Source organism: Pelophylax lessonae (assembly GCF_965119305.1).
Source record: "Pelophylax lessonae genome assembly, chromosome: 5".
In the NCBI taxonomy this organism is placed as follows: domain Eukaryota; kingdom Metazoa; phylum Chordata; class Amphibia; order Anura; family Ranidae; genus Pelophylax; species Pelophylax lessonae.
In genome coordinates, this window is record NC_138772.1 from 195,924,438 (window position 1) to 195,943,468 (window position 19,031).

Sequence of the window (19,031 nt, forward strand, 5' to 3'; positions counted from 1 at the left end):
CATATCATGGGATAACGTCCCTTACCTAAAAAGGTTAAGAGATATGAGAAAAAATACATTTTATTCTTGAGCCTTATTGGGTTAAGCTAAATGTAGTCTGAGGTGTAAATTCCTTCTTTTGTAAATCCTACCCAACTTTCCGCCCTCAGGGTAATGTTAGGCAGTATACAGTCTTTCTTTCATTCAACGAGCAGGTTCAACAACAAAAAGCTGACAGATCCCCACATCCACATGAGAGATGTGGATGCAGGGATCCCCCAGATGCACTATTGTATTCTGATATGGGGGGGGGGCTGATTAGCACTGCAGCCATTGGCCGAAGAAGCTGAGTGAATTCTGGTTTTCTGGCAGAACTGTTCAACAGACAGGGGTACACATGTACTTAAATTACGCCAGTTTCTGCTAAACCTGCTTAATTTTGACACACGTTTGCCCAGCTTTAGTCAAGTAAGAAAAGAGGTAATATCAGTTTTTGGGTGGACTAGCTTTTTATACCCATATATAGGATTTAGCAAGTGGATTTCTTTGGACTTGTATTTTTTCTAAAAAAATATATATATATAAGTTGGAGCATGCCTAAAATAGATTGCATTTTGCAACTAAAAAAGTTATAACTCACTTTTTGAATTCCTTAGCAGTGGTATATATTTATGTGTGAGAGATACATACATACATATAGACATACAATACATACATACACTATCTAAATATAAAAAGAAAATATTCATTTCAATTTTTGAATAATGTAATTCTCATCTGAACAGCTTGTATTAGTTGCCAGTCTTAAATAAGTGTTCAACATAACTAAACATCACACAAGGCTTTGAAGGGACTGTTTAAGAGCTGCTGTACAAGATGATCGTTTGATGAAAGGGATTGAAAGACGGGTTAAAGTAGACACTGAAAGGTTATTGTAGAGGGCACATTGTTCATACAATCCTCTTTTAATATGTGCAGTGTGCACCTGCGATAAGATGATTCATTAGATATGGTCTCACTTTGACAAGCTCCATCGTTCAACACCCAAGATGGTGATGGAACAATTCTGTACCCTCCTTATAAATATGACAAGGTCAGCATCTTTTCTGAATGGTGGGTAGAACTGTCTTAGATGTATCTTAGATGTGTCTTTGTTTACTATATCAAAAAAAAAAGAAACTAAAGAAAATACTTTCCATTTATTAAATCTCAGAAATGATCAATACTTATAAAATGTAGGATCTGAACTAGCAAACAGCAGTGTTTGAAACATCAGAATCAATGTAATGCATGCATTTAAGACACAATTAGAGAAACCGTGTGTTATTTGTAAGCAATAATTGCCAGGTGTTGTTTAAAACGGTTACATTTAAGAAAACCTTTCAAAATGCTTATCTGAGTAGAATGTTTTCTAGCACTGTGTTAAAGAAAAAAGGGTTAAAGCAACAATAGAGGATCCGTGAAAAGGTCAGACATGGTCTAAGCAGGAAATAAATATAGCATTCCATTAATCTGTTTTTTAGAACTTCAAGAAAAAAAAAAGCAAACGCACAAGAGGTCTGACTTATCCCACATTACCACCCCAATCCTCTGTTGCTTCTCCTTGGTGCTTAAACATGTTAGACATAACTGACCATATAGAGATTATATGTCCCTAAAAGACCACTAAAATAGAATGGCTTTCTAATGGGATAAGCTGTCAGTCAGGACAGATGGTAAATTTGATCAGTTGATAATGGCAATTGGTTGGGGGTTGACTAGGGTCAACAACAATGCCCTTTAGGATTTGTTTTAACCTTTATTTGAATTGAATGAAAAAGAGGAGATATTTCTAAAAATGTATCTTTTTCTGTAGTAAAATTTGAGTTATGTTTATGATTTGTTATTCTACTAAATTCACATTTAATGCATGAGTAAAGATTCCAAGGGACCCCTGAACCTGTTTATTAATGTCTAATAAAAAATAGGAATAATTAGAAAAGGAGATTTGCATACAGGACTCTATATTCTGATTATAGACCTTTCAAATTCAGATTGGGGTCAAGCTTACCTCTTTAAAGCAGTAAGTATATTTTTTTAATGCAAACATTCTGACATTACAAGTAAAAAACGGTGCACACAATAATACTTGCAAATCAATGTTAACGTTTGAATTATCCATATGACATTGTGTCATTATTATTCAGAGGTAATAACGGGGTGCTTCTATGTCAAAGAAATTGATTTAATCATTACTTCATATGAATTTATGAACTTATATTCTGTTCCAAGTGTGTGTAACAAGGAAATTATATTCCCATCCAGTCCTCCCTCTCTCTTACTCTTTTATTAGTGACTTGTTCTAAAAAATGCAGCCAAATATTTCTGTGCAGTAAAAAGCCTCTGCCCCTTATGCTAATGTTGGAGCATAATAACATGCTAAGAGGGAAGTGAGAAAACATATAACCTCTGAACTGTTCAGCTAGCAAAGCTAAAGCCAAGAGGCCATAGAGAATCCTAGGTCCTGCACTGTGCCTTCACAGTAAATAGGTGCCCTCGACAAATTACAAGACACATAGAGGTTAATTTTCAAAGGGAAAATAGGGCAAGGTAAGACACCAATAATAGCAAATAGAAATTTAACAGTGTTGTGTTGCCATATGTGTATAATACACAACTCAAACGTGTATAAATGTTGTATAAAACAATAATTATAACAATAATTCAAACACCACAAAACAAATATAAATCATGCAGTGTGAATGCAAGAATATAGTGCACAAGTTGAGAAAAAGATTTAATCACATAAAAAATGAGTCCAAGAAAAGGTCCATTAGGTAGTGATTAGTGTTGAGCGAACACGGACTGTATTATTCATGTTCGTACCGAATAATTGGATTTTTGTTACCCGAACACGGGCCTGAAAACTTTACTGTATGTTCGGGTTTAAAATCCATGTTCGGTCATTTTATTTCCTGTTTTGTATGTAATGGCGCGCTTTTAATGGCAGGCTTTCAACAGCCATTCAACAAGCGTTTAACTGGTGTGCGCCATCACAGCCATGCCTACTAATGTATTAGTAGCTGTGATTGGCCATCTGAAGCATGTGACCATGTCTTTATAAGTTCGAGAGCCCCAGCGCGCCGCGTCATTCTGCTGTAGTTTAGGGACAGAGCACACATCATACGTGCTGGCTGCTGATTAGGGCAGACAGTGATTCTGTGAAAAATTGTGTCCGAAAAGAATGTAGGGACAGGTCGGAGTGCAGGCAGGGAAAGTTATTAGAGCATTTTAGGGCCAGGCTGGAGATTAGGCAGGGTCAGTCTACATCGATTTTGCTGTAAAAAGAAAATATAACTGCGCTAACTACTGAAACACAGCAGCAACTTAAATTGTGACAAGCAAAGTAAGTATGTAAAGCGCTAAGTTGCGCTAATGAGTACTGAATCTACAGATAAATGTCAGATAAAGCACAATATTGATAGTCCACAATGGTAACAAATCTGTATCCAAATGACAGGCACAGTCCAAAATATACGATTCCAGTATCAGATGATTAGACCAACGTTCATATCTCCTTACCAGAAAGCAGAATGGAGTTCGCCCAAAAACTCAAATCGGATCAGTACACCCAGCCTTCAATCGATGTGTTCAGATAATCCTCACATCCACAGGTGGTGGTCATATATAAAGGAAAAATTGACACTCCATAGCATAATACTGTTGAATACTATTACATCACCCAGAGGAATGCACACCGTCACCAGATGGCTGATAGTATGAAGCACCAGCACCCTTAAGTCCCAAATGCTTACCAGATAGTGAATATTTATATGTGATAAGTAGGAATGGAAGTGACACACAGAGACCTCTCCCGACACCACTGCCTCTTACCAGATTGTAATAGGTGAGAGCCACACAGTCTGTCGTCCAGTCCTTGGAGCCAATAGCTCTAATGGTCCCTCCAAAGTAAGACAGGTTCTCCCAGACTACAATGGGTTAAGCCACTCTCCCCAGAAGCCAATCCTTGGAGTAGGTGTCGCCGGGAGAAGATTCTTAGGCTGACTCAATCGTGTATCCAATATAGTGTAAATCAAAAACAAAAGCACTACATAGTGCATTACCAAAAACACTTTAACATTGGTGTTTTAGAGCCATTTTAGTGCCTGAAAGTTCGGGTCCCCATTGACTTCAATGGGGTTCGGTGTCCGGGTAAAGTTCGGAAAAAGTCCAGGACACGGACCCAGACTTTTTTTTCAAGTTCAGCCGAACCCGCCGAACACGGACATCCAGGTGTCCGCTCAACTCTAGTAGTGATCCAAACAGTGCCAGATGGCTCTTATTCCAACTTCTGTAAATTACCACCCAGTGCTCCCCTTTCAGTTCAAACACACAAAGCCCCTTACCGGAAACTCAGACCTATCAAGGTCATTAACCGCCTTAGTGAGCTTCACCTCTCAGTTTAGGTTTGGGCTAGCTTTCCCTTCTCCAATCGTTCTTTAAGATAGTAATGCTGGGAAGCACCTCACAGGCTCATTCAGGACAGTCTCAGACCAGATGAACCCACATAACATTGTGAAGAGAAGCTCATTGCACAACATCCAGTAAAATCAAAGAGGGTTTATTTAAAGCCTACTTACAGCACCGATGATATAAACGAGAATTGAAATAGATACAATCAGTTCTACATCCTCCACAGGCGTGCTGACATCTAGCCTTACTGGATGATGCGCAATGAGTTTCTATTCTCATTGTTATGTGGAATCCTCTGGTCTGAGACTGTCCTGGATGAGTCTGAGAGGTGCTTCCCAGCATTGCTATCTTAAAGGATGATTGGAGAAGGGGAAGCTAGCCCAAACCTAAAGTGAGAGTTGAAGCTCACTAAGGCGGTTAATGACCTTGATAGGTCTGAGTTTCTGGTAAGGGGCTATGTATGTTTGAACTGGAAAGGGATCACTGGGTGGTAATTTACTGAAGTTGGGAATAAGAGCCATCTGGCACTGTTTGGATCCCTATCTAATGGACCTTTTCTTGGACTCAATTTTTATGTGAATAACACTTTTTCTCATCTTGTGCACTATATTCTTGCATTCACACTGCATGATTATATTTGTTTCGTGGCGTTTGAATTATTGTTATAATTATTGGTTTATTCAACATTTATACACGTTTGAGTTGTGTATTATACACATATGGCAACGCAATACTGTTAAATTTCTATTTACTATTATTGGTGTGTACAATATTGTGAGTGCAGCTGCTTCACCTCACTAATTATTAATCATTATTTATAATAATTCTTTAGTAATTTTTCACTGAGTGAAGGTATTTTTATTTTTCAACTTTGTTAAATCAACCCTATATTTTTGTAAGTGTGCATTCATGCACTATATTTAATTTGAAATAAAAAAAAAAGCATTAGTTCTGCTTTAGGTTTCCTGTTTTAAGCATTTTACACTGTAAAAAAGCACATTTTCACTATCCCTCCTCAGCATGAATCTCACATACTGTAAAATAATGGAAACATGCAAATTACACATAAGCACTTGGCATTGATTTTATTTGCATGCCTGAGCAACAGAATTTCTACAAAACTTGTGGGGCATGCACTTTTCTTATAAGGATAATATTTCATGCTTCGGAATACTATGTGCCCCAACCGCCTTGCCAAAAAATAATGGATGTCCAAGTGCTATCTTAGTTTCTTGTGGCTGGACCTAATCTCACCTCTGCATTCTTTAAATTTGGATGAAATTACTTTTGTAGCAAGTGTAGGTGTTGATCCATGGATGGCCATGTTGCTAACATTCTAAACAGTTTTAAATAGCATGCTTACTTTAATGTAAAAGATCCTTTGGATAACGAAAATTGTTTTCTATCAGCCAAAAAGAGTGTATGCATGTTTTGTTCTACATCTGGGAATGAGTTTCTACATTAGGATTTTGGACAGGTAAATATAAATATTTTTTTGACAATTTACCCACATACTGTAGAGGGTTATGCTGAATTATGTCATTGGAGCCCCAGACACGTTGTGTGATACTTCATATAGGCAACATCAACTCACTTGTGTTCAGGTAAAATGCAAATACAAACATTCAATAGAATTACAAAGTGAAAGAAAGCACTAGATTCATGGTTGTTATAAGGCTATACATAATATAGAAAATCTAAAATACATTTATAAATATACTGTATAATATTTACGCTTATTACCTGTCCTTGTGCGTTTGTGACAAGTTGTCCAGTAACACCTTGCAGACTGGATAGTGCATTTCCAAAGGCATGTGAACTCGCTATTGAGCCCATGGCAGCTGCTGCCGCTGCAGCAGCTGCTGCTTGGTTTGCTAAGGGGTTATTAACCATCTAAAAAGTAAAAAAAAAAAAAAAAATACACAGTCCTCAGAATTATTATACAAAAATGACAGTAACAGATATTCTTCTCTCAAAACGACTTTAAAAATATGCAGATAAATGTTGTATATATATGTATATACAGTATATATACCATAATACTGTAAATATAGCATATTTTATTCCTTAATTTAATACTATATATGTGTACATTGCATATTTTATTCTTTAGTTTAGCAGTATATTTAAAAAAGAAAATACTCATTTGCTATGATTGTCAACTCCAATCAGTGGCTATAATGTGATATTTCAATGATTCATGCTACTCTTAAGAATAAAGAACACCCACCCTGCAAATAAAATAGCCTAATAACATTTGATTTTGCCAGAATTTGCACAGAATAAATATAATTTCACAATTTCACAAGATGTATAGCTATGTAATGTTTTTTTTTTTTTTTTTTTTTTAATACACCCTAACCCTTTACCCTATGAGCTTGTGGTAGAGCCAAACATTTTTATTTTGTTTTTGGATTTAGTAGCAAAGGATAAGAACCCTCCTCAAGTTTTTTTTTTTATAGCGGTCTTTGTTCTTACTAAATAGATTTGCTCTCTCTATTTAAGACAGAAAGTGTTGGGAAATCTAAAATTTTTAAGCTATCAACAGAACAAAAGATGAAGGGAAGTGTTCTAATGGGGACACTTTCCCCAGGAACAAATCACTTCACTAGAGTTTTTCTCTCTTTTCCTGTTGCATATTTGGCACAGAAAGTGAAGGTAAATCTCTCCAATGGGGCACAATGGGCAAAAAATAAATTAACAGGGTTTTCGTTATCATTCCCTACCCTATCCAAAATTAATTTATTTTAGGTATTTTTTTACATACATTTTAGCTGTAATAACTAAGCATTGTGTCTAATTAGTGTATACACATATACATGAAAATGTCAGAATATGCAGATGAGTATTGATGTACCAACAAAAATCTATACAGCTGTTGTTTCTAAGATTAGACCAAGCAATAGTGTTCCAAATTAGCACAGGAGCAACTATTTCAACTTAAACATGAACTCCAGGAAACCTAAAAGTACTCCCTTGCACATTTCCGTCCAGGGAATTTGGAAAAACAGATTTACTTACCCAATCATTCACTTTGTAGGCTGCTCTGTGCTGCTAGACCTGTCCCTGCACTCTCTTCTCCCTCATGCTCTGGTAGTCTAAGGTCTTCTGACACCATCAAGACTGATTTTGGGTCCATAGCCCTGTATTGGACTTGAGGCCACCAGGGAACAGTCCACCACCACCAGAGCTGAGGAAGCAGAGGATTGGGTAAGTAAAAGTGTCTTTACTGTTCCCTACACTAAACAAGCAATAATTATAGGAATGGGAGAACTTTTGTGTCTCCTAGAGTTGATGATCATTTATTTTTTCTAGCCACAAGACTTATAGCAGATAGGCACATGTTAATTGACCCCGTATATGACCTAGGCATGTTAGTGTTTCTTTTTGTCTAACGTGTATTAAAAATTCAAGCCAGATGTGACCATGGGCGATGGAAGCATATTTTGGTGCTCTAGCTGTTACTACTCTTGCCAAAAAATCGTGAGTTCGAATTTCATGTAGAATTGTATCTATATGGCATTTGAATATTCTTTTTATTTGCATTAATTTACATTGGACACTTCGGTCTTTTTCCAACAAAAATCAGTTACAGTAAAGTACAGGAGTTACATAGTTTGTCAGGTTGAAAAAAGACCCATCTAGTTCATTACTTTTTGTTTGGAAATCTAATTTTCACTGTGCATTTGCAGTAGTAGAAAATCAAACAATGTACATTGTGATAATGGTTTTTATTAGATTAACATTTAGGGCTATGTTTGATAGAGGGATGTGTTTATATCATAGGGGCTGGGTTAAGGGTTAGGTTTTGGAGTGAGGTCATGTTTTTCAGGGATGGTTGGGGTGGGAAGAAAGGTGGCTCAAAATACTTAGTTCTGATAAAATTCAAGCAACATAAGTTGTCTTTATCTCACTTCACCAGAACCCAAAGACCCTCAAATCCTTGGGCACTCTGGAATGCAAATCCTAACTTTCTTTGCAAATGTTAAAAATTGATTGTAAACCCTTATTTTAAATTAAAATAATAACAAGGTTTATACAAATCTGTTTTGTGCAGTGGTATTGCACAGATTGGCTGCTTATCTCCTCTTCTGGGGTCCCCCACAAGCGCTCTCTACTCCTCCACTCCTGTGTGTGTGCCCATAGCAAGCCGCTTGCACATATGTGGGCTTGCTGATGAACCGGGCAGTGTGCATCCATGCACACGACATGCCCTTTTTCATTATTTTCATTATGACTGCTAGTTATGGATGTTTAGCTATGGGAAATAGTAACCTAAAAGGTTAAGTTCAGGAGCTGAGTTGAGGTTTACTAATAGGTTTAGTGGCTCCGATAACTTTTTAAACATGATTATTTGATATTTGGCTTTCACAAGCAAAAAAGTTGCAAATGTAATTGTTGTGTTTTTCACCTCTTGCACATTGTAATGATGTATGAGCATCAGACAGAGGATGGGTTGTATATCACTTGTGTGTGCATATTTGTGAGTATGCCCAGAGCATAAAAAATGATCCTAGCTTTATTTTAATGAAGTGGGGTATATGCACACATTTATGAGTATTTGTGTGTATTTGCAAGTATACTTGGAACAATATTGACCAGCTTTTTGCATTTTTTTTCCTGATCAATACATTGTGCATGTTTATGTGCCTGTGTGTACAGGCACATTGAAAACAATGGGCTGCATTTAGATCAGTAATAAGAAAACACCTGTATGCCTGAAAACTGAGCATTTTCAGGCAGTAGTGTGCAAGAGGCCTTTGACTTGTGACATTAGTCTGATTTAAAATGCTCTGCATCCAAAACCATTGAACCAATTTTGTTTGAAAAAAAAGTATTGCTCAAAAACACATTGGTATGTTAGGTGGTATGCAAATAGCTTTTTGAACAAAATACTAAGGGGAAAGGTTGTCAGAAACACATTGTAATTAAGGGAGATGTTATTTTAATGAAAATGGCAGTACAGATACAAATCATGGCAAGTGGCGGGCAGTAAATAGCAGAATCTAAAATACAAACCAGAGACATAGCAAGAACAACAGATACAACCACAGAAAAGCAGCCTAAAGCAAATCCAAAGGAGCAGAAGGGACTTTTTTGCTTAGGAAGTGTTGGAGTACACCTAATAAAATTTATATTTAAAAACCCTTAATAGTCTCATTCAAGCACTAATTCTTTATTGTGCTACTACCGTGTCATCCAAATCTGTAACGGCAAAGGATATCACTGTGCCGATTGTGGCTTACACACGCCCAAACAGGAGTCATTCAATCCACAATAAAGTTGGCAACCAGGTGAAAATTCAGCAGTATCTTTCCTTTAGGGGTAAAAAGTTCCAATACAAAAGCAAGGACTGACACTTTTTCACCTGGTTGCCGACTTTATTGTGGATTGGATAATTCTTTATTGTACCTATTAAGTGAAGTAGCCCAAAGCATATATACTGTACTTTTTTGACTGAGAAGAATGAATGCTGACTGGCTGCTTTTGGTTAAAACACTTGAACTAAACTAAAGCCTAGTACACACAGGCCGAATGTCAGGCAGCATCAACTGGTTCAACTGAAACCCACCGACATTCGGTCCGTGTGTACAGCAGCCGGTCCGACAGAAGCCGGGCTTTCAGCTGGCTTCTGTTGAAGGTTCATGACTAAAAAAGGTCTGCCCACCGACTGTTGGAGTGCTTTGGTGGGGGGGCACCCTCCTGACAGAACACAATTGCACAGTAGGGGAGATTGCTGTACTAACAGCGGATTGTTAATTCAGTGGCTCTGACCTGAGTTGCCAGTTTTTTTTTTTCATTCAACCCACTGGGTTGAAAAAAAAAAAACAGTAGTGTGTATGAGGCTTTAGTTTTGATGCCCACTTTAGAGAGTACATTTCTAGCAAAAGTGTCAGAACCCCTTTGAGAGCAGAAAGAAAATCAGTGATGTCAGTTATCAGGTATACCAGCTCAGAAAGAGAAAGTCTCTTCAAACATACAATGTTAATCTAATAAAAGGAAGGATCAGGTAGGTATGTTTAGAAGCCAGGAAAATCTGATTTCTAATAACAAAGCAACGATAAATCAGACAGGCAGACACAGAAATTTCTCCTGACTTGTATAGGTAAGAGCATGTGTCTTATCAGTGCTTGATCTTAGACAATGCATTTACATAGACTTGAAAGTGTCAATCCACAAAAATATTTTTGTTACTTTACAAGTCTCTATTTGAGAGATTTTTTTACCATTCCATGGACAATGTATTGTCAGACAGGAAGTGAGAGAAAATCTACAATAGTTATACAGATAAACACAAAACGTTAAGGTCTTTTCCACACAGGTTGCAGTGTTAATCACTTCCTTAAAAGTAATCCATGGTGAACCACTTTTTAGAGGTGACTGTAAAGGGGTGGTTGCTACAATGTACAAACCCCTCTGCCTTTAATGTTAGGTTTTTGGTGGGCAGTTGGGGTGCTGCCACCCATGTGAAAGAGGTCTAACAGGCGTTCTAACTTTCCCCCACTCTTCTTAAAAAGCATTTTTATTTCTGCCCATCTTGCTGTTGGAGAGTAACCCCCATTTGGTAAAATGTTGTCATGCAGGACAGAAGGTCAAGGGAAGCCTAACAATACCCTGGATAGCAGTAAAAACCCCATAGCAGTGCTAGCTCTTAACTACTGTGTGCAAATTTCAGAGAAAAAAAAAAGATTTGGCTTAACATAACCTACAACATATCACCTCTCACTCTCTCTGACAAGCCCAACAGGACTCCGGGTTTAAAGCAGAAGGGAGGATGTAGGACACAAAGAGATGCAATAAACCTGTCTTAGTCTGTCTCCTATATGAACATTGGAATACCTGGTACAGTGTGTCCACAATGATAACTGGGATGTCATTTCCAGACTGCATCTTGGTGTATCTGTTTGGTAAATTAGGTCACAGTAGAGGCAACATAAAAGTTGCTGTCTTACACTGTTCCCATATTCTGTTTGGCTGTCAACTTTGTAGTTTCACCAAATATAAGGAGCAAGAACTCCTGCAAAGTAATTGAGGAGAATAATATTTCAGTTGGTTAGCAGCACCTTAAGCCTAGTACACATGGGCTGAATTTCAGCTGGCATCAGGCAGTTCAATAAAAACGGGCCGACATTCAGCCCGTGTGTATGGCAGCCGGTTCGACAGAAGACAGCCTTCTGTCGGATGTGCATGCTGGAAAACCAGCAGCCGAACGGCTCCTGATCAGCACTCTTAGCAAAGGGGGGGGCACCCCCCTGTCAGAACACAATAGCATAGCAGGGGAGGTTGTTGTAATAACATCAGATTTGTTAGTACAGTGGCTCCGGCCAGACCTGTCAGGTTTTTTTTTTTCCGTTAAACTGCTGGGTTGACTGGAAAAAAAACTAGTGGTACACTGGGCTTTCATTTATATTACAACATGAATAATCTGTTTCTGGGAGTGAGAGAGTTGAAGCAAAGGTTGAGCTTTGCAGTAGAAAGGCACATTGTATACAATACCTCTCTATATCTCTAGATCAACTAATCATTTTAAAATAAAGTTTTTACAAAAGAGCAGAGGTTAACTCAAAACTTTGCATTTCTATTCCATTATAAAAATGAGAAAAAATCGAATTGGCTGTAAAGTTTGTTTAAAAAAGTCCTATCTGCAAAGAAACATTGTAATACTTACCTTTCTTACCTTTCCTGCTGAAGATATCCACTCCTCTGCAGAATAATCTTGAGCTAAAGTCTCTTTTAAAATCAACATCTCTAGAAGTGTCAGTCTCCTGTAATCCACAAAGCACTCAATGATTACTCCCATTGACCTTCAAGTTAGCTCAAGATACAGTAGTTATGTTGTGGAGGTCAGTGGGAGGAAGCATTGAGGGCTTCGGGGGACACAGGAGATTGACACTGCTGTAAGTGTCGGATTCAGAAGACACTGCATCTAGAAAAGTATTTTTCAGCAGAGCACTTTTTTGTGATAAAATCAGCAAAAAAGATGAATTTCTATGCATCTTTGCAGGTACCACATTGTTAGATTAACTTTGAATAAGCAAGTAGCTTCAAGGACAAAACAGATTATTTACCTTTTTCCAGTTTTAAAATATCTGCCATTTTTAAACAAACCTTATTCCAAATTAAACCTAGTTATACGATTTAGGGTCTAGTAAGGTTTTATACTTTTTTAAGATACAAGTATATAGTACAAGTATATAGTCCAAAGTATATTGGACAGCATTTTGTATAAATGCCAAATATATCAGGAGTTTCCTCTTTCATGTTTTAGGGTGCTTTCTTGAAAATGATAAAAAATAGAAAGTATTATCAGTTTTGCCTTTCAGGAAAAACTGTCATACATAGTTTGATGTCCAACTAATGGGCCTGTATTCTACACAGTAGGGATTTGTTTTTTCCCTCCCTTAGGAGATAACTACTGTCTTTGAACACTTTTCTATCTTTCAAGAGACCTTTTGAATTTTCTTTTTAATGTGAAGCACGTAATTTTTTTCTCCTGCACAGGTCATGAATCCTGTGTAAAAGGGAAGGAGTAAGCTTCTTTGTAGACTAAAGAATCATGCTTTTGTTAGGGCCAATCTGAAACTGCATGAGTTTGTGTTTTCAAAGAAAAACATTTCATAGGTCTATCTATAATAAAAATAGAGAAGAAACTGCACCGGGCATCTTTTGATTGATTGCATTGATATTCACCTCCCAAACATGACTTTATTTTGCTTTACAGCATGTCATTGGTAGGCCTGCAATGAGCATCCCTTATGATTCTTAGAAGTAGATCAGCATTTGTGTCCATATCACCCTTAAAAATTAATACATACCGTAACATAATCAAACAAATTTGGGATAAGATTGAGGGTAAAAAATCTCAATAAAGTTAAATGGAAGCTCCTATTTTCAAGAAAAATCATAAAACTAGGAATAATCTATTAAAATCTGTAATAGTAATAAGTACAAGAAAAAATTCAACACTATTGCACTTTTCATGAATAATGGAAATGTCCACCTAAGTAGACTATAGAACTAAAACAAAAGGAATAGTTTAAGTGTATTTCTGTTTGTGCATCTAACTATTGAACCCTAAATTGTGTAGAACATAGTTGTTCTACATTAAACATAGGCAGATGTAAAGAAGGAATGAGCCTTACTTTAATACTGACAGCCAACTTCAACACATAGATGTAAATATGTTGCCATGAGACTATGTATATATGTCTGTTTACCCTACAGTCAACATTTCTAAAATGTGCCTAATTGACACATAAACCACTGTTTTCTATTTGCCTCTCTTTGAAAGGAAATCAGTTCAAACACCAGCCATAGAATATTGTGACTTCTCCATTATGATAGCTAGGTTTAAAAGAGACCTATACTAAGAGGCTTTCTTTAATAATCTCTCCTAAAAAGGGCATTTGTCTGGTTTTTCTGGCATCAATACTTTCTGAGACACGCATAACCAGCATGCCAGAGTTGTCAGCATTTCCAACAAAATGTTTTTGCCGGGCTTCAACTAAGTCATTTTAGAATGTAGTTTATTAATTGATGTTATTATTAACATAATGGCTATCCTAATTAATCACTTTTCTAAAAGAGCCATTTTTTTTTCTTTGCACACATGTTAAAATGCACATTTTAGGCTTGAAAAACTGTATATTTTCTGAAAGCAGAGACCATGAGAATATAGAGGTAGTAGTTGCAACTTTTTATGTTGCATGATATTAGCTTGCATGTTAATCAAACCCAAATCTCATAAAAAAAAAACACACTAAAGTTAATTTTAGTGAACACAAACAAAATGAATTACCCAATTTTTTGGTGAAACATGGAAAATAAGGTTGTGTTGAGTAAATATATACCAGCATGACAAACCCTAAAAGTGTGCACATATATGAAACAGCAAAAATTATAGCACCCATTATTGTTCAGTCTATCATTTTAGAGTTAACCATGGATGATTGCCCTAAAATTATTGCCCCCACTCTAACAAGCACAATGATTTCTAATATGTGTAATGCAATTGCTGTTTTTCTATGCAGACACACCCAAGGTGCATGCTTTTGTACATAGGTGCATTTACACTACATTAAACTGTATATTACTTAAACTTTTCAAGCTTTTTTTACACTTCATTGCTATTACATAAGGGTCGATAGATCTCCCTCTGTTCCACTTGTGACACCCATTAGGCCTTTCCTGGGCCCTCAGAAGGAGCAGCATGGAGATGGTATTTGGGTGGGGGGAAATGTATTTGTTGGTGAGCTTTACAACCTCCCAAATCACTTGAAACAGAAAGCTGACAGGCGGCTCAACATTAATGAACAATATAACAGTCGGGAGTGTGTTTAGAAGCCTGTGCTACTAGCCACCAATTTTAAGTGACACAGGTAGACAAGTGGTAAACATAAAAAAGAGAGCTGTAGTTATGGGGCAAAGAAAAACAAAAGTAAAACAAAAATAAACACAAAACACTAATCATCTTAACACCAATCCCAAGTTTTTAAATGATGATTGCAGACATAAACTATGTGAATTTTCATTGTGCACAGTAAAGAAACAGTGAAAAAATACTACATACACTGCTCAAAAAAAAAAATAAGGAACGTGTTTTAATCAGAGTACAGCATTAAGTCAATTAAACCCCTGGGATATTGATCTGGTCAGTTAAGTAGTGGATTTAAATCTGTTTCAGATGCTTTAGTGTTAATGAAATTAACAACAGGTGCACTAGATGGACAACAATGAGACAATCCCAAAAACAGGAATGGTTTTCCAGGTCGAGGCCATTGACAGAAAATTTGCTGTGTCTCCCAGCATAGTCTCAAGAGCATGAGATTCTAGAAAACAGGCAGTTACTCTAGGGGAGCTGGACAGGGCCGTAGAAGGTTTTTAACTCATCAGAAGGACCAGTATCTGCTCCTTTGTGCATCGAGGAACAGGATGAACACTGCCAGAGCCCTATAAAATGGCCTTCAGCAGGCTACTTGTGTGAATGTCTCTAACCAAACAATCCGAAACAGACTTCATGAAGGTGGCCTGAGGGCCTGACATCTTCTAGTGAGCCCTGTGCTCACTGCCTGGCACCGTGGTGCTCAATTGCCATTTGCCATTGAACATCAGAATCTGCAGGTCCGCCACTGGTGCCCTGTGCTGTTCACAGATGAGAGCAGGTTCACCCTGAGCACATGTGACAGACATGAAAGGGTCTGGAGAAGCTGTGGCACTCAGGGGAGAAGAATAAGGCCAAGCACACAGTGCACCATGGGGACTTGTGGGTACAGAAAAATGATGCTAACAGTGGGGGGGGGGGGGCTAGACCTTGAACCAATACAGTTTGCAGGGTTAATATGTATGTAAGGTAAATAGTGCATGGATAAAGTGTATGTAAAAAGCACAGCAATTATTATTATGGGAATTATTGAATACTGCAAACTGTATTGTGAAACCATTTCGCAGAATACCACAAATAAAGAGACTGTAAAGTTATTTTTGTTCTTTTTAAAAAACATGATATATTAACCTATTCTGTACAATTAACATAGAGATCATGTTGTATCAGTGTGAGTTTAATTTCAGATGTAATGGATCCTTTTCTAGTGCAAATGGAAACATTGGTTCCTTTTTATTGGTAAGTGCAGTTTAATCAATATTTTCTCCAGATATTAAAGTAACTGCTAGGACATAGTTGTGTTTTTGTGCAAACAGTTGTACACATTGTCCTGATTTTTGTTTATGAATTGAATAATTATTTTGGCAAATTCTAAAACCCAAAGCTAAAGCGAAGGCAATATCAATTTACTTAGACATTGACAATTTATCGTATAGCTCTAGCAATAACAATGGGGTTGAAGAAGTATACAGAAGTAGAGTATAAACATAAAAAAAATAATTTTCCAGTGCCACTAAAAACTGTAAACATGCAGAATTGGTAGCCAAAAGAAACAAGCTTATTGTATATGTGGAAGCCAACGTATCTGACACACGTGATAGTACACACAAAACAATAGTAAATGTCCTACCAGTACAAATGGGGTATGTATAAAATATCTATCATGACTGGGTTGATTTGTGCAAAACTTGAAGTGAGTGACAAACCCTATTGAAATCTCTAAGACTAAATATAGTCGATGACCTCATGTCCCCTGGGATGCCCCACGCTGTGTTTACATTCCCACATTTCCAAGAATCTGTTTCCCTATTCTCTAAACCCATACTGAGTGCCTAGATAAGGGTCTGGTTTGAAAAAGGGATGCTGCCCCCCCCCCCCCCAGTTTAATTTTCACTTTGAAAGAACTACGGTATAACATCGTTTTTCCTAAAAGACATCTCCTAAGCTTCTTTTGAAAGTATTTTTGTTTTTGCAAATGTAGACTTTGAATACACCTAAAAAGGCCCTCACTTCACTGAATGATCTTTGATAAATATTTGTTGGGTTGGGCATGATAGGGGTCCCCAACAACTTCAGTGAACCAGGGAATATAAAACAAAATTCAGGAACACCTAAAAAGAAAAACAATCATTCAAATCAAAGTAAAATTTATTATAAGTTTATTATAGGCCAAAGAAAAACAAAAAAAGACCTTAATGGCCTTTGATACTGGTCATGAACAGCTTTTTTCCCACACATTTGGAGTTTTTAAGGAATGTTCATATCCATAGGAGGCTCTGGTCTAGCAGAGAAACTATTATGCACCACTCGCATGGAGGACAGGAATGGGGAGGTTGCTGACCTCTCATCCAAAAGCATGTTTATGTAAGTCTTTAATGCCATTAGTCTCTTGAATCCACAACATATCCATTTTCTAGAGACAGGTCTTGCAGATTACATCAAAATAGCTTCCTCCAGGAACCACAAGCAATACCGTATCCTAAATAGACAGCTCATCTGTGACACCAGGTTCCAGACTGTGCTAACAGGCTTCCTAAAGTACATGCTAGAATGTCAACACACTAGGATGATATCAGCCTAAAAAGGAACATGAGCAATTTTTAAATCAGAACATAGAAATGTAATTTAAATAATGCAAAACATATGTGTAAAGAGGTTGTCAGCCAGTTCCTTTCTCGCCAGGCACCCAAGTTATGTGCTCTGTGTTGTTGAGGCAGACACCTAACACCGCTTTTCAGTCTGCTTCCATGATTCTTGCTGTTCAGCGCAGATATTATGAAAAACACAGCAGGCAAAAATAATCCTGGAAGACTTTCCAGGAGAGAAGCCCATCTCAACCCCAGGCCAGGTTAAGCAGAGAACTCAGGATTTGAGGAAACCGATTGTGGTCTCTACAACTGCCAGGGTTCTTTTCAATGCTTTATAGTAGTGATGTTCAGCTGAAGCTTGGGAGTGTCTGTTCAGAACTATGTGAGCAGCCCATAGCCTGCATCCCCTAAAATGGAATAAAAAAAGAATAGATTATTAATTTAAAGATATTAAGGCCACATCTTAGCCTTAAACCAGAGATTTTTCCACACTTCTTGTCTAGTTGACAATGTTGTAACACACAGGAAATGAAGGGCATTTTCCAACAGCAACACAGACAGAAAAAGCAACATTTTTAAAAGGCAAGCAGGTAAAGACAAACATCTGTCCGCATTTTCTTGCTGTCTGTTTGACCCATGTTCTGTTTGTTAAAACCATTTTTAGTAGAAAAGGAAGTGATAGTATATCTGGATAATTAAGCTTGTGGTAGCATTAAGAAGCGATTTTTGTTAAATGTAAGTGAAAGGCTGCCTAGAAAACTGTGAGGGATTACAGGAGCAGAGGAGGCATCCAATGAATCTCTTATTTTGACACAGAGTATACTCCAACAGAAAACTCTCAGAGAGCAAGACATGTTGGTGCTCTTCAAAGAAGAATATCATGCTTCAACTCATGACAGTGGTCAAACAACAAATCAGTGGCGCAGTGGTGCCGCCCCCTAATCCATGCGCCTGGCCCCTAATCTACATGCACGGCGCCAGACGCATGGATTCCAACGGGTCTTTTTTTTTTTTTAGAAGCACATTATTAGAGCCGGAGGCTCTAAATGGCCCCAAAAAGGGTGGACTCGAGGTGCAGAGCACTGCGCCCAAAGCCCACCCAGTTGTGTGACATTAGCGAATTAATATTCGCTAATGTTTCCCTGTTTCTCCTCATGGCCAATCAGGAAGCGGGTCCTGAGTCCCGATTGGCCGCGAGTCCTAACTCCTGACCTCCTGGCCTGGAGGAGATGCAGGGGTGAAGACGCCACCTGCATGGGGTAAGTGCAGGGACTGGCGGGGGGCCTGACAGGCGATCGATCGATCGAGCGATGGAGGGAGTTATGTGGTTGGCTGGCTGGGGGGGGGCTGTGGGCCGCCCCCCCCCCCCCAAGTAAATTAAGCGCCAGCTGCCACTGCAACAAATTGCAATGGTACAACAACAAATATCAGCAATGTTTTCTGAAAAAATGCAAGCATGCATTCAGATGTCAAATGTCTATCTCCTGTACCATGATACATTAAACACATGGGAATGTGTTTTACCATATTTAAAACTTTGTTATTTACTAAATTTGCCTTTTAAAAATATACAAGGTGCATACATGCTAGGCACAAATAATCTATCATAATTAGGAGACTTGGCTGTATTC

General features: G+C 37.8%; 1 protein-coding gene across 4 annotated transcripts in view; it reads right to left on the reverse strand.

The window, feature by feature from the left end:
* The window catches only part of POU6F2 (POU class 6 homeobox 2), an 870,107-nt gene that overhangs the window by 76,695 nt on the left and 774,381 nt on the right, over positions 1-19,031 (reverse strand). For all 4 annotated transcript variants that reach the window (XM_082258642.1, XM_082258643.1, XM_082258640.1 and 1 more), the window contains one exon: positions 6,175-6,324. In XM_082258642.1, the coding sequence (XP_082114768.1) occupies positions 6,175-6,324 (150 nt within the window). The remainder of the gene's footprint in view (positions 1-6,174; positions 6,325-19,031) is intronic.